This window comes from Camellia sinensis, chromosome 9 (genome assembly GCF_055761805.1).
Source record: "Camellia sinensis isolate YWXY chromosome 9, ASM5576180v1, whole genome shotgun sequence".
Taxonomy (NCBI): domain Eukaryota; kingdom Viridiplantae; phylum Streptophyta; class Magnoliopsida; order Ericales; family Theaceae; genus Camellia; species Camellia sinensis.
This window is the reverse complement of record NC_138969.1, coordinates 25,795,665-25,813,079: the sequence shown is the minus strand read 5'-3', so window position 1 is coordinate 25,813,079 and position 17,415 is coordinate 25,795,665. Positions and strand designations below refer to the sequence as shown.

Here is a 17,415-nt window from a genome sequence, read left to right as displayed (position 1 = left end):
TATCGACGAACCAATTCTCAGGACAAATCCCTAGCACCATTGGAGGTCTACAAGGTGATTAATCTTTCTTTGGCACATAACAGATTACAGGGACCAATTCCTTAGTCAATTTGTAGTTTGGTAGACTTGGAATTTTGTGATCTATCTCATAACAATCTATTTGGTGTAATTCCAAGTCGTTAGAGGGGCTTTTATAGCTAAGGTACTTCAATGTATCTTTCAATAGATTAAGAGGAGAAATTCCAAGTAGAGGGTCTTTCGCAAACTTCACATATTAATCTTTCATGTCAAATGAAGCATTGTGTGGTGCTCTTCAGTTGCAAGTGTCAGCATGCCATGCCAACTCTCATCTTCTATCAAGGACAAAACAAAAGCTGCTAATTGTATACATTTTGTTGCTAATTGCATCCATATTGCTTGCCATGACCTTTGTATTTGCGTTTATAAGATGCCGCCAAAGAAGAAACCAAAATCCAATTCAAACTGATTTGCTACTTGCAAAAATAAGACATGGAAGAATTACATACCATGAACTTTCACGAGCGACCGATAGAGAAAGCAACTTGCTTGGCACAGGGAGTTTCAGTTCTAATTATAAAGAAATGTTTCCTGTCAAGATGATTTTTGCTGCGAAGGTGTTCAAATTGGAACTAGATGGCACACTCAAAAGTTTTGAAATAGAATATGAAATATTGTGCAACATTCGTCACCGAAATCTCACCAAAGTCATTAGTAGTTGCTCAACCCTTGATATTAAAACCCTCGTACTTGAGTACATGCCTAATGGCACTCTAGAAAAATGGTTGTATTCTCACAACTATTTCTTAGATATGCTGCAGAGGATGGACATAATGATAGATGTGGCTTGCGCCTTGAGTATCTTCACGATGGTTATTCAATGCCTGTGGCTCATTGTGAATTGAAACCAAGCAATGTGTTACTAGATGATGATATGGTTGTACATGTGAGTAATTTCGGCATTGCAAAGTTGTTAGGTGTAGGGGAGAGCATTGCACAAACAAGGACAATAGCAACATTTGGATATATTGCACCAGGTAATGCTTCTATCTTATAATTCCTTTTCATGTCTATGCTTTCTTTATTTTTAATTCATTTGTCTTTTTCAACAAAAAATATACATTTTTTTTTCCGGATAGAAAATGCTTTCTTGTGTTTGGTTGTGACCTTGAAACTAATGTGTTAGTTGTTGGAAAATAATGGTTTTTTAACAACTTTAATTTGAAATTAAAGTGGGACCCATCCTCCAGTTGAGGTGGATCCAAGTAGGGTTGTATTCTTTTAAGTGAGAAGGTTACAATACAAAAATAATGAACCGAAACCATTAGGTTATGAATGAGAATTGTCTCATAAAGAGGGCATCAATAAAAGTTGGGCTTTAGATTTAGACTTAGTCTTGGTTTGGACTGAGCCTAAGCTTGTGTTGTGTATATGCATGTGCTGGGTTTGGTCTTGATCTTGGACTTGGACTTAGATTTAGTCTTGAGCTTGGACTAAACTATGCTGTGTTGGGCTTAGCTTGTGTATGTGTTTGAAATTGGGCTTGGATCGGATTGTGACCCAACATCCATACCCGTTTTGCGACCCATCTAGTTGGTTTATTCAAATATCATTATATACATATTTATTTTTATATATATTAAGCACATGGAAGGTTAGACTTTTGTAACTCTCATCTTTTGATGATGGAGTTGATGACCATATTAGTGGCCATGAGTTTTTAACCTTTATAACTCTAGAGTTGATGGCCTTGGTTAATGGCATTTGATGGTCCTCACGATGATAACCTTCATGGCTAAGAACTCCCGTACTTGTATAAATAGAGGCATTTTCCCCTCTAACTTAGTAGGATGATTTTGGAGAGATTTTTTAGATGGAAAATGAGATGTTGTTTTGTGATAATAAAGTTGGAGATAGTTTTTATTTCAAAGAAAATTTTTCCTATCTTCTTTGTTAGCCCCTTCTTTGGTTCTTGTTAGAGAGAGACTGTTGCTATTGTCAAGTTCACCGAAACTATTCAGAAGGTGCTTCTACTCTAACTAGTTTCAACCGTCGTATCTTGGGAGACAAATGCGGGCATACCTCTAGTACCCATTGAGGAGACGGCGAATCTATTTTAAGGAAGCTGTGCATATTACAGGCTTCGGTTTGCATATCTTATCTTTTGTTCTTCAAAGTTTTTAACTTAAACTATCTCTTGTATATTATTTTGTATGTCCATGTGAATCTATCTTGTAATATGTTTCATGATGTGATCTATTTCATTCTTATATTTTTAGTTTTGTAGTTTATTCTGTATTTCATTATTTAATAATAAAAAATTATTGTCATTTCTATTTAATTTAATTTTATATATTTTTATAAAAAAATACCAACAATAATGATGGTGTTGGTGGAGGTAGTAGGGTGATATGGTGGTAGCAATGGTAGTGGAAGTGTGGTGCTACTGATAAAACTTTAGTTTGCAAAACGTTTTTTTCCCAAATAACCTTGTTTCTTTGTTGACTAGGAAACGTTTGTATTGCCTTTTGTGTTCTGTCATACCAAATGCCAAAAATGCGTAAAATGTTTTCAGTCAACACAAGCGGAGGATTAAGTTTCAATTTATGTTTATGATAAATTATTTTACTTTTCTCACCATGTTACTTCTCATGAATGTAATGTAGAGTATGGACTAGAAGGATTAGTCTCGACAAAATGTGAGGTTTACAATTATGGCATCATGTTGATGGAAACATTTACAAGCTCAAAGCCCATTGATACGAGATTTGATGGAGATTTGAGTTTGACGTGTTGTGTGGCTAATGTAGTGCCTAATGCAATAGTTCAAGTTCTAGATGCCAACTTACTCAGGCAAGACATTGAACACAACAATGCAAGGGTGCAATGTGTGCCATCTCTTATGCAATTAGCTTTGAATTGCTGGGCAGACTCATCTGAGGAGGGGATGATCATGAAGGATGGTCTAGTAGCAATCAAGAAGATTACACTTCGGTATGTTGAAAATTGTAAATAAACTTATGAGGAAAGCATCTCTTCCACATTATTATGTTTGTGATTTTCAAAATTAATAAGGGCATCATTGGATGTTGATTTAACTTCAAAGTTACTTACATATATAGAGTCCTAAATCTTTAATCAAATTATTGGGCTTGCTTTATTGAGATGATAATCATAGTTAATTTAGTTTTGAACTATATGTTAGATTAACCATTAAACTTGACTTTGTGAATCCATGAACTATACAGTTGCATTTCTGTGCATTTTGCTAAAGATTCTTGCATATTGAAACCATAACAGAATTTACCGTATATATAAATGATTTATAAAAAAGAAAATCTATATATAAAACACATATAGAATTATATGGCAATGATATTATTATAATTATAAGCTATAATGATTGATATTTTGTCTTAAAATGAAAGGATCATAAAAGATCATGTCATTCTGTATAAAATTTTTATACAAAAATTATGTTTGTATAACATTACCCATACATATATTTTACCCCAAAAAAATATCAATTCTATATCGGTTGTGTAACATATCTAGAAAAATTACTTAAATTTTATCCAAAATTAAATTTGAGCAAAATTTATTATAGAGATGACCCATAACATACTAACTTTAAATTTACACCCCACTATCATTTTTGAGATCAAATTTTGGTTAACTTCTCATAGTAAATTGTCAAAGATTTTGTTAAGTCAAAGGCATCTTAAGTCGGTTGTATGAATTCACCATGCTTGACAATCTCTCATTGTAACTAGGGGTGAAGTGGGTTTAAAAGATTATCCCAATTACAATAACCTTGTATGTCACGCCACTTATCAGATATGTCTTCCTTTGGAGACATAGCCGGAGTGTTGTGCCTCTCCTCATGGTCAAAATGGATGTTCCAAATTGCGAAGATGGTTTTGGGTAGGTGGTTCAATATGGACGTGGAGGAGGTTTGAGAGAGATTCGGCTAGGCGGATCGACTAGTTCGAAGTCTTGGGATTGGGTTGAGTGTCAATCGTTAGTTGATGATGTGCATGGATTTTGGGAAGTTGGTTGGTGGTGGTGCTGGGGCAGTGAGCCGCCGAGATGCGGTGGTGGAAGGTACCTACAGGAAATCGCACTTTTGCCGACTAATAATTAAGTTGGCAAAAGTCCATTTTTAGTATGCAAAAGTTATCCGAGACCAATTTTTTTTGTCGCCAATTGAGGGTCGACAAAAGTAATTAGCAACCAAAACTTTTGTTAGTCGGGAAAAAATTGGATTTGCCGACTAAATTTTTGGTCGCTAAATATATCATTACTGCAACTAATCTATTTAGTCGCTAAAACACTTTAGTCGCGAAAAGTGACATATTCCCGACCAAACATGTTAGTCACCAATTGTCACATTCCACGACCAAACATGTTAGTCGCCAAAAGTAATGTTTGCGTGACTAAAAGTTTAGTCGGCGATAGACCTATTCGTGACCAAACTCTTTGGTTATCAAAATTAACAATTTTACCGACTAATTATTTAGTCGCCAAATGTACCATTTTGCCTAAAAAATATTTTGGTCAACAAAACCACAATTTGGTTGCCAACATCCAACAAAATAAACCTGTAATTGAAGACAAATATTCCATTCAATCCATTCAATATAATTTGTAATTAAAAAGAATCATTCATATCAATAAAGTATCTGAATCATGAACATTCAACGAAATACATAAATCATCCAATCCTGAACCTGTTTAATAAAGATCAACAACTATTATAAATTTCCATCCACAACTATTATAAGTCTCTCATAAGAAAGAGTAGAAGAAAATTATATCATCATAACAGCATGCCTTAGAAAAGAGAACTGAGAGGATATCCTGGTCGGGCACAACTGAACCTTTTGGCACTTATATTGCTGAAGCTCAGCCTTAGGAGAATTATTACAAGCAAAAACAAAAACAAGAAACATAACCTAGCCTAAACCTAATTTCATACACATGTTCCTTTTTTTTTTTCAAATCTATTCTCACATTCCCAACCAAACACAATGTAAATCTAACGCTCAACACCAAACTCAAAAATAAAATTATTTTTATGAGTGGATGGTCTCTAATTATTTTGATTTTAACTTACCAAAAGTAATCTAAATCTTACACTTACTACCAAAACCAAAAACAAAACTACTGGTGTTAGTGGAGAGTTCAAAGTAATTGATTTCATCACCAAACTTCTCCAGTCAATGAAGTTGACGCCAAAGAGTCGGTACTTCAAGTGAAACAAGCAGAACAAATGAGGCCAACGGGACAAACTGAAACGTCAGCTTTTGATTCAAATAAAATCAAAGATATGTCCTGTCTTGTGTTCCCAAGCCCGCCACACCAGTGTGTTCCATATTCTCTGTAGACAGTCAATCAGAAAGACAACAAGGTCAGAAAACAAAAGGGACATGAAAACCCAAATTAACATTTACTGGCATCTAAAATAAACCAGGTCTCTATAACCCATTAATTTGGTTTAAATACTTGAGGACTTGTCTGTGTTTCATTGCAGTGATTACCCTGCCATGTGGTTGTGATTCAGAGTTCAAACAGTTTCTAGTTGTGTTTCACCACACAGGCAGCAATCATCTGTCTCCAAAAAAAAAAAAAAAAAGTGATTATCCCTCAATCCTGCAGTTATAAGTGTGTGAGACAGGTTGAATTTTCAAAATCTCTTTTCTGAAAAACTTTCAAAAATTAGTATGATGGATAAAAAATAAAAAATAAAACTCATACACAGTTCAAAAGGATGATACATTATCACGGATTGCAGAGATTCTATCTGCGAAAGTGAGCACAATTGAGAGCTTGAATCAAAGACTAACCCAAGATCCAAGTTACATAGATGTCTTCAGGGTGTTGTTTGTACCAAGGGAGAAGAGAGGAACTCAAGTCTCCGGGCAAAGTGAGTGAATTTCTTCATCTTGAAAGTTTCCTTAAGACAATCCTTCCAACATTCAAGTAAAACTTACTTGTGTTGTAATTCATACCAGGAACAACTGGACAACAATCATCTGCATATTGTCAGGCGTGACTCTAATTCAGCGGCCACGTTGATCTTATTCCTCCTTAGAAGAAAGAAAATCCAGGGAAAGAGCGAAGAAGAACCAAATGCAATCATCAAAAGGCCACGTGCCAAGAGATTTACCTTGCAGAACCAATTTGAAATAAAAGTCATTGAAGGTCAGACCAATTTGTACTACTAACTTTAAAACAACTAGGTCCAATTCAAGAATTTCAAAAATGCTTCACAAACAGTCTCAACTAGAATCCTGTACATACTGAATGGACAATTGACCATTAGTAACAATGGTATAATAGTGGCAATTCTGCTATAAAATTTGTTATATGGACCGTCTGTTTATATATAAGTACTCAAAATGTTTCCAGTAACAAAGGCATATCCATAATTTTTCTGAATTCCTGACCAGCAAGTCTTTTTTTTTTTTTTCTTTTTCTGTTTTTATTTGTACCCAAATCGTCTCAACTACTTTTTGAGATATAAATTGACAAGAATTTCAACGAGTCAAATTAATTATCATTTGGAAGCAATTGATTAATATAATTAGGCCCAACTGCTTGGAACAGATGTTACAAGTATCAAGTCCGAGAAGCCAGTTAAATTTAGTCTGGAGGAGATTGTTGAAGCTGCAATTAACTTTGATGAAACCAGGAAAATAGGAGAGGGTGGATGTGGAAGTATATACTTTGGCATCATAGGAAAAAGGGTATATGATAGGTCTAATTGTTTCTAAAGTTGTATAAACATTTCTTAAACAATTTGGTTATTTCGCTTTGATCACTCAAAAGTCTAGAACCTTGGATTGCTTATATAACCGACAGGAAGTTGCAATAAAGAAGATGAAATCTAGCAAGTCAAAGGAATTTCTTGCGGAGCTGAAGGTTTTATGCAAGATTCATCATATAAATGTTGTAAGTAATTGTCACTAACAAGTAACTAAAAATTGTGATAAAATGTGTTAACAACTCCGGTGGTCAAACCTACTTTTCAGGTGGAACTGCTGGGATACGCAAGTGGCGACAACCACCTCTATGTAGTATATGAGTATGTCCAGAATGGATCCCTCAATGACCATCTTCATGATCCTTTGCTCAAATATAATTAAACAATTGATCCATTCAGATGCTTAAATTTTCTAAGGAAGAACCTGCATATGAGAAGTTAGAATGATCTAAGACTTATTCCTAATTGACCATCACACAATCAAAGAGGAAGTAAAGATAATCTCAATGCGTTATTATTGAAATATATGCACAACCCGATCAACAAAAAAACTTGGATCACAATAAATCTAAAGCCATTGTACAAACTCCAGTATGTATTCTTGAAACACTGCAGTTCATTTACCAATTAAAAAACAGTACCTGAAAATGAGTTAGTGAAGAAATTTTTTGATAGAAATAGTGAACTAGGCTCACTCTTTTCCCTTTTTTTTTTTGTTTTTCTTAGTAGCTCAAGTTTTGACAACTAGTGCTCTATAGATGAAAGTGATAACTGAAAATTAAGAACTATTGGCAATGATCAAGTTCTCTATAGGGGAACACTTATTGATCCTTCAAGCATAGATTTTGCTCTCCCTCACATGATATGCATGTTACTTTTTCCATTTAGTGGTGCAATATTAGAACTCTAAAAAAATATACTTACGAGGTCATTGTACGATATATACAGCAAAATTGTGATCCTCCAGCAGGAGGTTATCTCTTTATAGAAAGGTTCAACAACCTCTTTTTTAATTTCAAATCTTTAGCAAATGTTTACAAGGCTGCCAGTGCTCAGGTAGAAAATCTGTGTCCTTGCACAGAAACAGTAATTTCAGAACTATCTCCGAGTTGCACCAACTACGGCATTCCAGTTTCAGACAATAATTCAATCAAGAGTATTTTCTCCAGAGTAGACTATGTTTTCTTTTTAAGTTAAGCCCTGTTCTAGATTCCTAAAAAACCATGAGAATTTTCCAAGAAAACCTTCGACTATATGTGAGCATCTTTTTCAAAGCCACTTTCTAAAAATGTGTACTCGAAAACTCATTCCAAAGTGTTTTCTCAAAACCTAGTTTTAACTCTCAAAACCTTACATAATCCAAAACACGTAACTCCATTAATTGTCTCTTCAATATATTTTCACTTTGCCTTCCTTCCATTTTTTTCGTTTTAAAAAACATATTTTCGAACATATCTTTTGCAAAAGGGTTTGTGAACAACATCTTGTCATCATGCTTTTGTTCAAATAAAAATACTACTCAATATTCAACACTAGACCTACCTAAACAGTATACATTTAGTCCTAAAACATGGTTTCATCATCTCTTCTCAATGCTATTTGATAACTTGTTTTTCTGGAGTGGAAATCTGAATTTTACTATACTACCCCTAGTGTTACTTTTGGTTGAAAATCCCACAAATTTTCATGAATTCATCCCACTTCCATACCTGACTGAAGTTTTAATCCAGGTCAGTGATAGCCAGTTCAAAGCTATTGAATTTGAGCAATCTTCTCAAACAAATTTTGAAGAGATTACAGTTTAAACAAAGTCAAGTTGCATTATCCATATCTCTAATATTAAATAATTTCACAAAAAAATATACCATTTAATGAAGGAAAACTCGATATGTAATTATTAAGACTTATCTTGTTTGAAGGAAATCATATTCATATGAAAGAATCAGACAAAATTTAGGCTGAAGAGGGGGTTTAGAATATAAACTTACCAGCTGTGTCATTGCCTATGAACAACTGTTCTAAGTTCTTGTTTGTATGAGTACATTAAAATTTTGTCAACAAAGATTAAACCTCAGTTACAAAAACCTCACAGTATTCACAGATAAAACCTCAATTACAAAAAAATAAAAATAAAATTTATAATTCCATATCAGTTCGAACAAGTGTCTACAAAAGCACAAAAAGTAACAAAAACTCATTTATTCTTTTCAATTTTCTTCTTCTTTAACTCAATTTTCTGAGTAGTCAAACAGATTTAAGTGAGAAATCCATGAAAATTCAAGGGAGTAAAAAAAAAAAAAAAGTGAACAAAAAAAAAATATAAATATACATACCCAGACAAAACTCAGTGGTATAAAGAGAGAGAGAGGTCAGTGAAGGAATTGAAATTTCGACGAATTGGTAGATCATTTAGAGTTCAGGTGAAGCTTTCAGTGCCTGAAAACAAATTCATGAGAGAGATTACAAGGAAAATGAGAGAGAGAGAGAGAGAGAGAGAGAGAGAGAGAGAGAGAGGAAATGTGAAATTGGGATCCGAATGAACAAGAGAGAGGAATGAGAGCAGATGGAGACCATAGCACCTGTATATGCACAATCAATGGATTAGGGCTTTGAAACAAATGGAAGAGAAAGGGAAAAGAGGGAGAAATGTATCAAACGACTAAGATCAAACCCATATTTAGGACATCAAACCCATAGAACTTTAGAAATCAAACCACAACAACCAAACCCATTTCATAAATCAACACGAAATTAAACTGAATCAAGCATATAAAACCCTAGAGCAACAGTCAGAAAGGGGGAAATAGAGGAAGGGAGAGAGAGACAGAGAAAGCGAGAGAGCTCGAGCTAGGGAGAGAGAGAGACAAACCACAAACAGATCAAGAGTGAGAGGGCAAGCAAGCACGCGAGAGAGAGAGAGAGAGAGAGAGAGAGAGAGCACCTGTGATCTGCGGCGGTGGCAGTGTGCGACGTACGGTGAGCGATGGTGGGGTGAGGTGGGGTGAGGTTTGGTGGTGAAGGAGAATCTATGTGAGAGAGAACAATCTGATTGGTTTAAATAGAGAACAGGCGGGGGCAATATAAATGGTTTCCCTCTGAAATTTTCACACCTTTTGCGACAAAATTGGTTTTTGGTCGGCAAATGTTAATAATTGGCAACTAAAATTTTTTTGTAGCTAAAGTTTAATCAGCGGCAACTAAAATATTAGTCGGCAAAAGTATTAATTTGGCAACTAACTTTTTTTTCGTCGAAAAAAATTAATATACTATGACTAATTTTTTTAGTCACCTTAATATTTCCCGACTAAAATTTTAGTAGTTATTCCCTTAACCAACGCTGACTTATATATTTTTTAGTCGTCAAAAGCGACATTTTTAGCTACTAAATTCCTTTTAGTCACTAAATTTGGTTGCCAAAAGTGTAAAGTGTAAATTCCTTTTAGTCACTAAATTAATGCCGACACAACTTTAGTCGGTATTTGCCAAAATTTAGTTCAATACTACCAAAACGGCGTAGTTTTATTATTTGCGACCATAATATTTTAGTCGCTAAAAGTTTTTTCATTCCCACTTTTTTTTGTCTTCCCTCTTCGACTTTTGCTGACCAAATTTCAATTTTGGTCACAAAAAATTATATTTTGGCAACTAAAAAATGTCAGTTGGCAAAACTCCAAACCTTTGCCGACCAAATTTTTATTTAGTTGCCAAATGAAAATTTTTTGCGACTAAAATAGTAAACTGGTAGATAAAAATCACTTTTTGGCAACAAAATATTTTTAGTCTGTAATAGTATCAAGTTTTAGCTACAAAATTTTTTTTTGGTCGGCAAATGTCAGTTTTTTGCCACCAAAATAATTTTAGTCGGCAAAAGTGGTCAACAAATGTGTATTTTTTGTCGACCAAAATATTTTTTGCGACCAAAATATTTTCCTCCTTTTTTTAAGATGTTATAAAGTATAAACGTATTTTCCATGGAGTATTTTCTAGTGCAAAAGAGACAGATACGGCGTTACTTTCCCTTGATAAAAACGGAGCCCAAAGTGAATATTAACTACCATAATTCCATTGAATCATTATAACTTGAAGGACCCCAAGTTACTTCTAGAAAAGCTCTGCAACAAAACAAGCTATTTGTGAACAATAATTTTCAAAAAAAATTTGTCAGGGTGGGGAACCTTCATGACGAATTCACAGGACTCAGATATAATACGTGTAGCACAATTACTGAGAAAATTGAATAAAAAGAAAAGAACTCACATTGTGAATCATAGATGAATTTCACTATTTAGGGCTAGAGAAAACCAAGGCTCCGCAACCAAATACATAGAAGAAATATTCTTAACACAAATATTTTTTCTTCCTTTTTTATTTTATTTTATTTTTTTCTCAATTTCTCAACAATCAAACATATGCAAATAGGTAAAATCAGAAATTCTTGATACAGAACAATAACAATGGCAAAAGGAACTCACTTGGTCTATCAATGATTTGAACTGATCAATTGCTTCTTGAGTTACAGCTCCCATTGCTCTTCTCTCTCATCAAATGTACACAATGATCAAATTTACCACTTGGAGCAACAAAAGTGTGGAATTAAACAGAACTTGGAGCTCATATATGCTTCAAATGTAGAAAAAGAGTAAAAGCCTAAAACGATTTTATCAAAATAACATCAAAAATAAAATTAAACCCTAGATCTGCGTGGTGAGAGAAGGGAGAGAGAGAAAAAGAAAGAAAGGGATAGAGAGAAAGGAATACCTGAATGTGGAATAAAGAAACTGAAAGGGGGAATAGAGAAAGGGGGACAGTGAGATATATACATAGAGACAGAGAGAGAGAGAGAGAGACCGAGGGCAAAGGCTAGAGAGGGAGAGAGCGAGAAACAAAGAGAGAGACAGACAGACAAACAGATAGACAGACCAAGAGTGAGAGAAAGAACCTGTGAGGATGTGGTGGAGGCGGCGGTGGCGGTAGCAGTGGTGTGCGACGCTGGTTTGCGATGAGGTGAGATTGGGTGAGGTTTGGTGGTCACAAATTGTATGTATGAGAAAGAGAACAAAATGAGGTGCAAACTTAAACAGGGCGCCAATATTAAACAGGGGCGATAAATTTGAAATGTCAAATATTTTAGTTCTTTTGGCGACCAAAACTATGTAGTCGCTGAAAATAAATGTTTGGTCGCCAAAGATAAAAAGTAAATTTTTATGTTTCATTCGGCGACTAAATAATTTTAGTAGCCAAAATTAACTATATAGCGACTAAAATATTTATTTGTTGCTGAAAATAATTTTGTGGCTACCAAACTTTTAGTCGCCAAAGATTGAAAAGTAAAATTTTTATTTTTCATTCAGCGATTAAATAATTTTAGTAGCAAAAAATAACTGTATAGCGACTAAAAGATATTTTAGTTGCTGAAAATAAATTTTTGGCGACCAAACTTTTGGTCACCAAAGATAAAAAGTAAATTTTTGTTTTTAATTCAGCAACTAAATAATTTTAGTAGGCAAAACTAATTCTACAGCAACTAAAATTTTTTTTGTCATTGAAAATAAATTTTTGGTGACCAAAAGTTTGGTCGCCAAAGATAAAATGTAAATTTTTGTTTTTTATTTGGCAACTAAATAATTTAAGTAGCAAAAACTAAGGGGTGGTTTAGGTTGATCTAAATAAGTGCATTTTTTTACTTTTTATGAAATATGAGTTGGGTATGGGTTAAGTTTGAGGTGATGTGACTTAAATAAGTTGATATGACTTAAATAGGATAGCGACTTTTTGACTTTTTGAGGTTATGACAAACAAGGCCTAACTCTGCAGCGACTTAAAAAAAAATTGTCATTGAAAATGAATGTTTGGAGACCAAAAGTTTCGTCGCCAAAGATAAAATATAATTTTTTTTTTTCATTTGGCGACTAAATAATTTTAGTAGCCAAAACTAACTCTACAGCGACTAAAAAATTTATTTTGTCTTTGAAAATAAATTTTTGGCGACCAAAAATTTCGTCGCCAAAGATAAAATGTAAATTTTTTTTTTATTTGGCGACTAAATAATTTTAGTAGCCAAACCTAACTGTTTAGCGACTAAAAAAATTTTTTGTCGCCAATTGTGCCATTTTTAGCGACTAAATTTTTTTTTAATCGCCAATTGTGTTATTTTTAACGACTAATTTTTTTTTTCCCGCCAATAATCAATATACTTTGAGTAAAAAAAATTTGTAGCTAAATCTTGTATATTTACCAACTAATATAATTTTTAATTGCCAATTCCATAACTTTGGGTGACTAAATTTTTTTAATCGCCAAAAGTATACTTTCCTATAATGGGTGAAGGAAATTGCTTCCATGGTGTTGGTCTAAAGCCCAAACAGGTCATTTACTTGAAGGTACTTCCTATTAAGATGGTAAATGATTAAAGGAACTATTCGGGACAGTTCCAGCCCATAGCCAGCAAAGAACCTGACAAAGAACTTGACATCTCTTGATTTTTTATTTATTTATTACGAAATGATGGAAATGTTTAAGACCCTTCGGGATGAACTCGAAGTGATCCTAGTCTTCCATATATACGTGGAGTTCACTCATATATGTGTGAGATTCACATTGTAATTGGTTTAGATTTGTGGGGGTGGGGATCCACATCAGAGTAATGATTGAGACACCCATCCACACAAGACCTCCACAAATCTAGACCTCACACATACATGGAGAGCTAAGATCACTTTGGGGTGTGGTGGCCATCCCTAAAAAGGTCCCAAACTTTTTTTATTTTATATACACTTTATTTGACAAATATTTCTTTTTCATATATTTTTTTTATGATAAATTAAGATAATCTATAAATCCAATCAGTGTGTTTGATTTGAGTTTTTTAGATTAAATTTTTTGAAAACTCAGTTTTTTGGTTTTCGTATTTTTTTTGTTTTTAGTGAATATTTTTAAAATTTTAAATTTTTTTTTGCCTTTTTAGATGCACTTTACTTAGATGTATCTAAAAGGTAAAAAATTTGTGAAAAAATATTTTAAAAATTTAATAAATATATAAAAATACAAAAAAATATATTGAATTCTCGTTTTTTTTTTTTTTTGTATTTTTGATATTTAGTGAATTTTTAAAAGATTTTTTTCACAATTTTTTTTACTCTTAAGTATATTTATGTTAGGTATGTCTAAAAAGTAAAAAAATTGCTTAAAATATTAAAAAAATTCAAAAAAAAAAAAAAACAAGAAAGTAGAATTCTCTAAAAAGTGTTTTTAGAAAAACACAATCAAGCAAGCTGAATACTTTTATGTTTCATTTTTTTCTTCTTAATTCTTTCAAGGATATTAAGTGTTTTTTTATGCTGAATTATCTTCTTCTTTTTTTTTTTTTTTTCTTTTTTCTGGTACCTGATTACCATTTGCTATTGACTTTTCAATTGCAGAAACCTGTGGAAAAACATAGAAAATTCACATAAAATGAGAGTGATTGAGTGATGAACTCGTAGACTAACATGCACGAGGATTATTAATTTTTTAAACCATATTAGTAAATTTATGCTACTTGTTAATGAAATCATGAAGATATCAGTCATTAAGAACTTGATCCGACTACAAATTTATATATATATATATATATATATTTTTAATTAAATATTAATTGCGATAGTAGCTAAGCTAGACAATCTACGCTTGCAGACCATTTGGCAAAATTTATTTGAGCTTTAAAAAAACGTATAGCTTCATGGAAGTCTGAAAAGAGAAAAATATAAATAGTTTAAATTGAAAATAAATTAAAATTTTAGAATTTAAAATTAAATTAACAAAATTAAAAAAATAAAAAGTTTATTTTGTTATAACGCTCTAACTCTATCATTTTTTTGGTTATTTCTCCTAGATTAATTATGAGTTATTTCAATAATTCAATTTATTTTTAAAAGCTCGTGTATAAATTATTATAGAAATAATTAAATTAATTTAACAATTATAATTACATAATTTTATCGCTGTTTTTGATAAGTAATTTCAATAGGTTTTCGTTTTTTCTTTAAAAAAAAATAAATAAATAAATTATTTTCCTACATTTTAATTTTGACGTCCTATTAAACATTAGCAAACCATTTTGTTTCTCAAAAAAAAGCAAACCATTTTAGTTTTGACATAAAAACTTGTTTTCTTTTCCCATTGAAAAAGTAAACGCAAGCCAACAACCATTTCATTTTCCTACATTTTCTCAGCAACCAAACAGAAGAGAAAAAAAGAAAAGAAAATAAGTAGATCTGCAACACTTACCAAATGTTGATTGAGAACTCACGGATATCTCGTACCGGATAGTACCGTGAGCGACCCGAATACGCAAATTCGGAGCCTGAGGATCCAAATTGTCGGTTCGTTTCTGCACCAACATTCCACCGGGTCTCATTTCCCACTCAATCTCTTCTTCTCTCGATGTCGTCGTCGTCGTCGTCTCCGTCTCCTAGCTTTCGCTTAATCGACGGTTGAAATTCAATCTTCTCTTAATCATCTTCAGTTCCTATATTTTCCAGGAAAATGACTTGGAAACACCGAGAAAATGTGCGGCTAAACTGAATGTTGAAGAATTAACAAAATATTTGAGAAATATATCCAATAATTATGTACCCATTGCTCTGCCGACACAAACAGTTGGTGCCGTGTTGGTTATATAAGCCGTGTTTGTGGGGATGCTATATACACCATGGGGTTTGGGAGGCTCTATTTTGGCTAAAGTATCAATAAAAATAAGAAGATTAACATGATAAAATATCACATTTTATATATTTATTAATTATTCTTTCTTTTATAATTATCTATTTAATTATAAAAAAAATTATAAATCATTTAAAACATAATTTTTGTTATCTCATAAAATAATTAAATAATTAAAATATCAACTAAAATAATCAAATTTTCAAATGAGGGTGTATAAAGATCATATATAATATGGTCACACACATACGTGAGGTTTTTATATATGTATATATATATATATATTTTTAATTTTAATTTTAATTTACTTTATTAATTGATTTGATATGATATTCTTTTGTTAAATCAAATCAAACTAAAAATTCCATCTAATAGAGTTTGTTATATGATATTCTTTTGTTATTCTCAATAAACACTAAAGATGAAATAAAAAAAGTAAAATATAGAAAATGAAGACTAAGATTAATTCAAAGAGTTGTGGCACTTTAGTAAGATTTGAGACATAAGTACTGAGATCTCAGGTTCTACATTCCATAGGGTTAACTATAGGGATTTGGTGTAGTGGTTTTAGGACAGCCCTCTAAATACTGAACGAACCGTATCTAGGGCTTGGGTATGGAGTCGAATCTTGAAAGCTACATTCTTTAACTTAAATGGTGTGTGTGTTGTGGAGTCGGTGCACACACTCAAGATTTGCCTTTCGTCCTACTCCGGTTAAACCAACATTAGGTAGTTGATTTTGAAATTGGTGGAGGACAAGCTTGGAAAGTTTACACGTTAATAAAAAAAAAGAGGAAATTTTGGCCATAAACCCCACCTAGCTTCCCTTTCTTGTTAAAAAAAAAATATATTAGTACTTTCAAAACCCCTTCCTAATTATAAATTCTTGTATGAAGGAGAAAATTTGTTATTTTAATATTTTATTTCACCATTATACACTCTCTTTATTCTCTTTCTTTTACAGCTCTCTCTCTCTCTTTACTAACTCGATGGTTGTTCATCGTCTTCATCATCTTCATTGTCTATCGACGTCACTCATCCTCACCGTCGGCCGGCAACCATCATTTTTACTGTCAAACCACCACCATCTCAGATTTAATACCTACAAACTCATATTTGATATCAATAACTTCAGATTTGAGATTAAAAAAAAAAAAAAATTAGATTTGACAGAAAAATAAGAAATCAAGATATTGCAATGAAAATCAAGAGGTTTTTTTGTTTGTTTGTTTGTTTGTTTGCTTGTTTGTTTGCTCATAAATCTAAAAGTAAAATTTGATTCTGGTTCGTTCATTTAGTATAATAGTAAAATTTTACTTTGGTTAACAACATGTTGATCTGTTTAATGACAACAAAATTTTACTTTGAATCGTAGTAAATATTACTCTGATTCAGAATAAAAGTTTACTCTCTCTCTCTCTTTTTTATTTTTTTTTTATTTTTAAATTACAAAGTAAACTTTTTGCTCTGAATTATAGTAAACTTTATTATGATTCAAAATAAAATTTTACTCTAAAACAAGCTATGATGATGGCTTTACAGGAGAGTGTTGTGTCATGAACCAAAGTAAATTTTTACTTGGAAGAACAGAGCATCATGAGAAGAAGGAAGCGAGATAAAGAGACAGATTTCAAAAACAAAGGATCAAAAGAAGAAGAAGAAGACGAATGTGTGTGTGTGTGTGTGTGTGTGTGTGTGTGTGTGTGTGAGAGAGAGAGAGAGAGAGAAAGAGAGAAGGATCTCAGATTTGAGATTTGCGAACCATCGCAAATCGTCATTTTCCGGCAACAATGACTGTGAATGATCTCAGATCTAAAGTTGTGGATATGACAAGTGTAAATCATAAAGCATAATAACGCCGCGGATAAAATATCAGAATCATACCTTTTAGCGAAGAACCTCGTGGGTAAATCACGTGCTTCCAGAATCTG

The 17,415-nt window shown here is 32.7% G+C and overlaps 1 protein-coding gene and 1 long non-coding RNA gene across 2 annotated transcripts; one reads left to right on the top strand and one right to left on the bottom strand.

Annotated features, from left to right (window-relative positions):
* The first annotated feature begins 799 nt into the window (after nt 1–799).
* LOC145799305 (putative LRR receptor-like serine/threonine-protein kinase At3g47570) lies at nt 800–3,034 on the top strand. Its single transcript, XM_082888855.1, has 2 exons — nt 800–1,055; nt 2,685–3,034. Exons 1-2 carry the CDS (start codon nt 800–802, stop codon nt 3,032–3,034), a joined length of 606 nt encoding a protein of 201 aa, XP_082744981.1.
* Nucleotides 3,035–4,751: 1,717 nt separating this feature from the next.
* On the bottom strand, nt 4,752–15,457 carry LOC145798508 (uncharacterized). The gene is made up of 4 exons (XR_014339473.1): nt 15,050–15,457; nt 11,257–14,206; nt 5,865–6,187; nt 4,752–5,398 (listed from the first exon to the last, which is right to left on the bottom strand). It is a non-coding gene; the product is annotated as an uncharacterized LOC145798508 (long non-coding RNA).
* Nucleotides 15,458–17,415: the final 1,958 nt, after the last annotated feature.

Excerpts from the sequence above, each read along its gene's own strand:
- LOC145799305 (XM_082888855.1), top strand. The coding sequence starts at position 800 with ATGGTTGTATTCTCACAACTATTTCTTAGATATGCTGCAGAGGATGGA. Across the intron at positions 1,056-2,684 it reads ATTTGGATATATTGCACCAG|AGTATGGACTAGAAGGATTA; the intron begins GTAATGCTTCTA and ends AATGTAATGTAG.